Source organism: Polypterus senegalus, chromosome 1 (genome assembly GCF_016835505.1).
Source record: "Polypterus senegalus isolate Bchr_013 chromosome 1, ASM1683550v1, whole genome shotgun sequence".
Lineage (NCBI taxonomy): Eukaryota > Metazoa > Chordata > Cladistia > Polypteriformes > Polypteridae > Polypterus > Polypterus senegalus.
Window position 1 is genome coordinate 41,258,107 of NC_053154.1, and position 7,485 is coordinate 41,265,591.

The following is a 7,485-nucleotide window of genomic DNA, read 5'->3' on the forward strand; positions in this document are numbered from 1 at the left end:
ATTAAGGATTAGATATGCATGTCTTGGGTGCCACAGTGGTGCAGTAGTAAGTAGCACTGTTGTCTCGGAACAAGGAAGCCAGGGTTCACAGCAGCTCCCTGCACGCAGTTTGCATGTTCTTCCCATGTCCACGTCCGTTTCCTCCCACAGTCCAGAATTCCTGCCTCATTCTCTGTGCTTGTAGGGATGGGCTCCAGCTCTCCCAGCATCCTGTTCAGGATAAAGTGGGTTTGGAAGATGAATGGGTGTATGCAGGCTTTCTTTAACTTACTTATTTTATGTTATGATATCCTTTATTGAGGTCACATGTTATAAAAAAAGAAAGTAGAAATAATCACAACATGTGAACCCTGTGGTGCCATCAGTAAGTCGATGTTCAGGCCTGTCATAGTTACTACAGATCAAAAACATCTTTATTTATTAGGCTCTGATTTTAGCATTCCATTCCAGTCGCTCTCAATTTTTACAGGAACAGCTCCCCCTGGTGCCCCACCTGCACAGTACACCTCACATTCTGACCAGTGCATCTCGGACACACACCGTGTCAGGATTGAGCTTCTTAGAGAGGGCAGCATGGCAGTACAGTGTTAGAAATCCTACTTCATAGATCTGGCACCTTGGCTTTGAACTCCGTGCACAGACGTCATCCATTTGGTGTTTTTGCTGTGTATCTTCATCCTTGAAGCCCAGTTTTGACCCCACATTCCTAAAGATGTCCAGTGTAGGTTAATGGCCAGTACGGGTGTGGTAGAGGTGGCCCCGTAATGGACTGCCATTCGGTGTGGCGCTTTATCCTGCCTAGCGCGTAGTGCTGTTAGGATGGGCTCCCTTCCACAGACTGACGAAGGCGTTTGCACGCTCATAGCCCGTTTACTTTGTTCCGAACCAACGGACGTTTCGTTGTTTCAATTCCCAGTTTGCATGGCTGCGTTTCGCACTATAAACTGACAAGCGAACTGGACTTATCGAGAAGCATCACGTGGACGTATTTCATTGGACAAAAACATCTTTTCCCTGGAAAAAATTATCCTGGACTGATACGCACTTCTGCGTGTTCCATAATCACTACCCGGAAGACTACTTGAAAGTGACGCGCTATTATGTTTATGCGCTCACTGTGACGTTTTAAATAGCCGAGTGTACAACAGAAGACAAGCTCTTTGATGGCAGACACGGATGTGCCGCAGTTATATGACATTACCGCGTAATCTTCATTTAAATTAATGATGCTGCTTATTTGCTCTCCCGTAGCCATTTATGAATGTAACCAAAATTTAGTTTATCTCATATCCCATGTCTGCTATCCTAACTCTTGCACGTATTTTGTTATTAATATTTATTGTGCAATACATTAACGCACATGTCAGTGTGGCATTGCTGTCCGTTTCTTGCCACCTCTATATGTGCTCTGATGGACCCGATTACAAGTAAATTTACAACAAACTTTTGTTAGTTTTATTTTAAATGGTACACTGCTGTCCAATAGCGCACGAGTTGCCCAGAGACTGAATCAGGAGCTGCTCTGATTGACGGACTCGTTTTACGCTAATTGTGTTATATTTGTATCTGTGTGCGTATTAATTTATTTTACATTTTTATTATTTTGAAGGCTTTTTAAGGCTAATCCTCGACTCATTACGCTATTCATTTTGTTAAGCACTTTGAGCTACATTTTTTTGTATGAATATGTGCTATATAAATAAATGTTGATTGATTGATTGATTGAATAAGATTCCCCAATTACCGACAGCTACCACAGCACGTAAAATGTCACGTCTAATGCACAATATTTCATGGAGTTAAACCGGTCCAGTGTCGGGTCACGTTCAGACCTCATGCTGCAGGGTGCATCGTCTCCAAAGGGTCTCAGTCAGGTGGTGTGGGCCGCACTAGAGTGCAATCGGCGTGTTCACGTCTACCTACCTTCAGGCACTTTCAGGGTCATCGAAATACGCCTTTAGTGACTGCATGCCCAGGTCTCGCAGGGTCACGGTGGTCTCTTCTAAATGATGTGCACGTTCAGATAACTCAAAAATGGTTATTTTATTCACATTTGTGCCTTTACTGATTAAAGCAACCCTCCACAGTTGTACTGTCTTTTCCCCCACATTTAAGATTGAAGAGTTTGTGATGCCATCCCGCTCACTGACCACTGCGCCACACTGCCGCCTAGTGGTGAGGCGCGGCATGTCAGACTGACAGGGCGTTTGAACGGGGCTGTTGACTAATCCTGCAGGTCCTTAATCATAAAACTGCACTGCCCACTGCTGGTGAGAAGCGGTAATACATGATCTGTGAGCCTATCTGCTTCTTTTCTAGATAAATTTCAGGTCTTCCACATTATTTTAACAACTGTTTAAATCAGCTCCGTATCTGGTTAGCCGTCTACAATGAGGGTCCACTTGCTCTCTATCACTTAATACCAGTTCTCAGCGGCTGGGGCAGTGGTGTGCCACCGGTCAGTGCCTTCAATGATGCGGCGGATGTAAGTGGCCGAGGTGAGCAGGAGGTGCCCAAGCGCATACATCAATGATGAAGAGCAGCGCAGGAGCTCTCTGAAGAAGAAGAAGAGGAGCACAGATTAGTTACTTTAGGCTGTCAGGCCAGCAGTAGGGTCAACAACATGGACATGTCAAGCACCCCTCACCTTAATACTTTCTTTGGTCCCAGGCACTTCAAGTCCAGACTCATGGAGTACAGGCCATAAAAAGTGGCTTTAACATTCAGGCTTCCAAACAGATCGTGAGGGTTCAGCTTGTAAAGGTCGAAGGTGACTCTGGCGATGTCCTTGGTGTTCCGAGGTTTCTGTGTCAAAGAGTAGGACAGGACACCACCCTGGCAAAGGAGACCCACACAATAAAGCCAAACCACAAACGGATATCACAAAGACAGTGGTTTACTACATTTAATAATCGGCTCACTCTGCTGGGCTTCCACGTCTGTCCATATTCCAGGGCCATGAAGGTTGTGCCATCACTCAGCGTTTGAAAAAAGTTCTCGCTGTCCACCTCTGTGCCATCCTCCTCGAGGACAAGAGACACCCCAGTGCAGAGCAGGAGAGCATCGACCACCTGGGCATGAGGAGAGGGACTGGTGGTCAGGGGTCAGTGTGGTGGGCATCACATCCAGTGAGAGGAAAGCAAGAAGACAGGCAGGGAATAACACAAAAACAAAACAACTAAAAAGAACAAAATCAGAAAAGAGGAGAAAATCAAAGAGACAAGGAAACAGGCCGGCAAAATGAGCAGATGGACATTCAGACATGTCAGGAATGGCAATGGACACAGAGGCTGGACTGAGCTACAAAAAGATAGCTGGACTGGTCATGGGTGGATGTATGAGAGGGAGAAGAAAGGTGCTATATAAAAGAGAGACAGAAAGGCGCTATATAAAAGAGACAGAAAGACACTATATAAAAGAGAGACGGAAAGGCGCTATATAAAAGAGACAGAAAGGCACTATGGAAAGGCGCTATATAAAAGAGATGGAAAGGTGCTATATAAAAGAGCACATAGAGGTGCTATATATACGAGGGGGAGTCAAGCTAAAGTTAGAAAATGGGATTTATCAGAAAATGGAATGAGCCTTAACAAACCTGATGATGTCATTTCTCAAAGTCGTCTCCATCCTTCTCAATGCACTTGTGCCACCTCCCTGGAAGTGCCCAGGATTCAAGTAGAATTAAAGGTTTTGTCTTGTCCTTGCACCCACTCGTGCACCGCTTTCTTCACATCATTACCTGTATTGTCAGATGTTTTTTAGCGGCCCAAAAAGGTGGAAATCACACGTTGCCAAATCAGGCGAATAAGGAGGATGTGGCTGGCAATACCTCAAACTTCAGATTCTCCAGACAAGCCTTGGTGTTCTCAGCAGTGTGAGGGCGGGCAGGCGGTCCGGGCGGACGGGCGTTCAGGTATTGAGACAGCAGTCCCCGCCACTTGGACCAAATAGCAGGCTTCACATTGGTCTCCAGCAAGTCGCAGTAACAGTGACTGTAGTGTTCGACGAGACAAAACCTTTTCTTCTGCTGGAATCCCAGCACTTCCAGGCGGGTGGCACAAGTGCATTGAGAAGGGTGGGGACGACACTGAGAAATGACTTCATCAGTTCTGTTAAGGTTCGTTCCATTTTCTGATACATCCCATTGTCTAACTTTAGATGTATGAGAGGGAGAAGAAAGGCGCTATATAAAAGAGAGACAGAAAGGCACTATGTAAGGGAAAACATAGCTGGAAGTGAAATGAATATAGAAAAGAAATTCATACAGCGATATGAAAGGCACTATATATAAGATTTGAATGCAGAGCACTAAATAAGGGAGATAAATATCAACAGACATGATAGTCACTTTATAAAGGGATAGATCTGAAAGGGCCTATGAAAGTGCTTACTATGTTCCTATGATTGGGATTTTGTTAGTATGTTAAAAAAAATAAAAAGAGAGATATGTTTAGAAATGAAAGGCACTATATAAAAGAGACAGAAAGAGACAGAGGTTAAAGTCACTGTATGAGGTGAAAAAATACAGTCAAAGGTGAAAGGCACTATATATATTAGATTCATGCATGTAAACAATAGTTTCACTTTGTTGTACACATTTGATATCTTTGATTCAATAAACACAAAAGATAGAAATGAAAGGCACTATAAAAGAGAGACAGAAATGATAGGCACTAAATAAAGGGATAAATCCAAGAAGGACTATATAAGTGATTACTTGGTGTGCTCTTTCATTTGATCGGGTTATGTGTTACTATGTTCAATAAATAAAAGAAAGAGAGAGAGAGAAACTGACAGGTTTAGTGAAAGGCGCTATATGACAGAGACAATAGAAAGAGAATTTGAAGACACTGTAGCAGGTGAAAGGCCGTATCTAAAGCAGATTAATCAAGAGTTTCTCTGTGCTCTAAACAACTGACTGTATTAACCTTGTGAATGTACAAAAAATAAAAATGAAAGGAATTCTAAAGGGTGCTGTACAATTGCTGACCCTACGCTCTGACCCCCAAAGGTCTCCCCGAAGGTTATCAAATCAAAAAGGAGAGACAGAAGTGAAGACGCTATAAAGAGAAACGGATTCAATAACACCTAGATAAGTCCAAAATGGAGTGTACTGTATATGTGCACAGTGCTTATTGTGCTCTGTTCATTTGATTGAGTTGTGTGTTGCTGTTATGTTCAATAAATAAAAAAGAGAGACTAACAGGTTTAGAAATGAAAGGTACTATAGAAAAGAGACAGAAATTAAAGGCACCGTGTCAGGGAGGAAAATATTGGCTGAGATGAATATGGGAGATCAGTACATGTGAGAAAGACTTTCACTGCACTGTGTACACAGGAAAACAATGAATCAATAAACCTATAAAAACAGAATTGAAGGCACTATAGACAAGATATTAAAAGGTGCATATGTGTGACACTTCATAACATACAGGTATAGAGAAAAAAGAAAGGCGCAGTATAAAGAAAGAGATACCAAAAGGACTACATATGAGGCAGACATATATAGAAATGAAGGGCACTAAGCAGAGAGACGATTATATATCAAGATAAAAGGCACCATATAAAAGACATAAAAGGGGCTCTGTAGTATGTATATACGTAGAAATGAAATGCAACAAATAAGAGATAGACGTAAGGCACTATATACGAGGGGGGGGTCAAGCTAAAGTTTGAAAATGGGATTTATCAGAAAATGGAATGAGCCTTAACAAACCTGATGATGTCATTTCTCAAAGTCGTCTCCATCCTTCTCAATGCACTTGTGCCACCTCCCTGGAAGTGCCCAGGATTCAAGCAGAATTAAAGGTTTTGTCTTGTCCTTGCACCCACTCGTGCACCGCTTTCTTCACATCGTTACCTGTTTTGTCAGATGTTTTTTAGCATCCCAAAAAGGTGGAAATCACACGTTGCCAAATCAGGCGAATAAGGAGGATGTGGCTGGCAATACCTCAAACTTCAGATTCTCCAGACAAGCCTTGGTGTTCTCAGCAGTGTGAGGGCGGGCAGGCGGTCCGGGCGGACGGGCGTTCAGGTATTGAGACAGCAGTCCCCGCCACTTGGACCGAATAGCAGGCTTCACATTGGTCTCCAGCAAGTCGCAGTAACAGTGACTGTAGTGTTCGACGAGACAAAACCTTTTCTTCTGCTGGAATCCCAGCACTTCCAGGCGGGTGGCACAAGTGCATTGAGAAGGGTGGGGACGACACTGAGAAATGACTTCATCAGTTCTGTTAAGGTTCGTTCCATTTTCTGATACATCCCATTGTCTAACTTTAGCTTGACTGCCCCTCGTATAATAGAGAAAATGGAAGTTATGAGATTAATAAAAATGAACGCCACTAAGCTAAAGAGGTAAGCATCCAGCCACTTCACGAGACAGACAGACAGAATTAAAAGACTCTACGTCAAACATATAAGAAAAGATCTTCTGTAAAACAGCCCTGAAAGTTACTGTATAAGCAAGGCAGGCCGCACCTTTCTGTAGTGAACGCCATCCCAAAGCACTTTGCAAGCGCACAGTTACACTTCAGTTGTTTAACTTTTTAACATTTAATCCTCAGTGTCACTCTATCAGTCAGGACTGGCAGCCTTGAACTTTACAGTCCAACGCCCTTAGCCAGTTGGCCACAGTGCCTACCCGACAGACTGACAGCAATTCACCAAGTGGACAGGAGGTGACAAATTCAGACAAGCAAACTCAGACAACAATACTTTTTCTAGAAGCTCCTGGAGGGTCCCTGCCATCAGCCCCTTCTTCAGGGTTCGATCGTGATTGCAGACACGGAAAGGTCGCTGAGGAGGGGGAGACGGCGCCCATACCCTCCTGGTCAGCTCTGTGCCCACTGACGACACGGACCTGTGAAAGGACAGCAGACAATCTGGTCAGTGTATCTGTAGGCGGTGTGATGCCCACCAGGAGTGGGCTGCTAGCCTCTTCCTCTGAATCTCCCCTCGATCACGGTGACCCCTTCTTCTAGTTATATTAGAGCTGTGACGGCACCACAGTCCTCTTGTGTCCAGGTCACACATAGGGGAGCCCAGCACCCCGTGAGCACATTCCACAGACCACCCACCCCAAACCAGCCTTCTCACTTGATGAGAGACGACGCTGACAGTCTGGACGTGAAGTCCTTTCCAGCTGCTGCCTCCATTCTCTTGTCTTTTCCCTTCTGTGTTTTTGTTCGTCTTTTTGTGACTTGTAGGAACGTCGCTGCCTGTGAACTTTGCACAGTGACAGAACAACATGTGAGCCATGCAGGTTTGAAGTCCAAAGTGACGTTTAGTGGGAGAGGGAAGTGGCTGCTGTCACTCAGCAGTGGAGCCAAGCACAGGTCTGCAGGGCCGCACACAGATAGCTGAGCTTGGCCAGTGGCTGCTGAAGTCCACCCGAACAAGAAGAAACCGAAGAGTCTGGAAGGATTCACAGACCAGAGGAGACAGCAGTCCTTCATTTAGAGTGGATTCAGAAGGCCTTCACTTTTT

General features: G+C 44.4%; 1 protein-coding gene across 1 annotated transcript; it reads right to left on the bottom strand.

Moving 5' to 3' along the window:
* Positions 1-2,026: 2,026 nt before the first annotated feature.
* On the bottom strand, positions 2,027-7,237 carry LOC120525497 (cell death activator CIDE-B-like). The gene is made up of 5 exons (XM_039747848.1): positions 7,096-7,237; positions 6,715-6,859; positions 2,922-3,071; positions 2,648-2,835; positions 2,027-2,555 (listed from the first exon to the last, which is right to left on the bottom strand). Exons 1-5 carry the CDS (start codon positions 7,152-7,154, stop codon positions 2,417-2,419), a joined length of 681 nt encoding a protein of 226 aa, XP_039603782.1. The 5' UTR covers positions 7,155-7,237; the 3' UTR covers positions 2,027-2,416.
* Positions 7,238-7,485: the final 248 nt, after the last annotated feature.

Bases quoted from the DNA above. Each gene is read 5' to 3' on its own strand.
- LOC120525497 (XM_039747848.1), bottom strand. From the start codon at position 7,154: ATGGAGGCAGCAGCTGGAAAGGACTTCACGTCCAGACTGTCAGCGTCG. The intron at 6,860-7,095 runs GTGAGAAGGCTG...GTCCTTTCACAG, and splicing joins TCAGCGTCGTCTCTCATCAA to GTCCGTGTCGTCAGTGGGCA. The intron at 2,836-2,921 runs GTGAGCCGATTA...CTCCTTTGCCAG, and splicing joins AGACGTGGAAGCCCAGCAGA to GGTGGTGTCCTGTCCTACTC.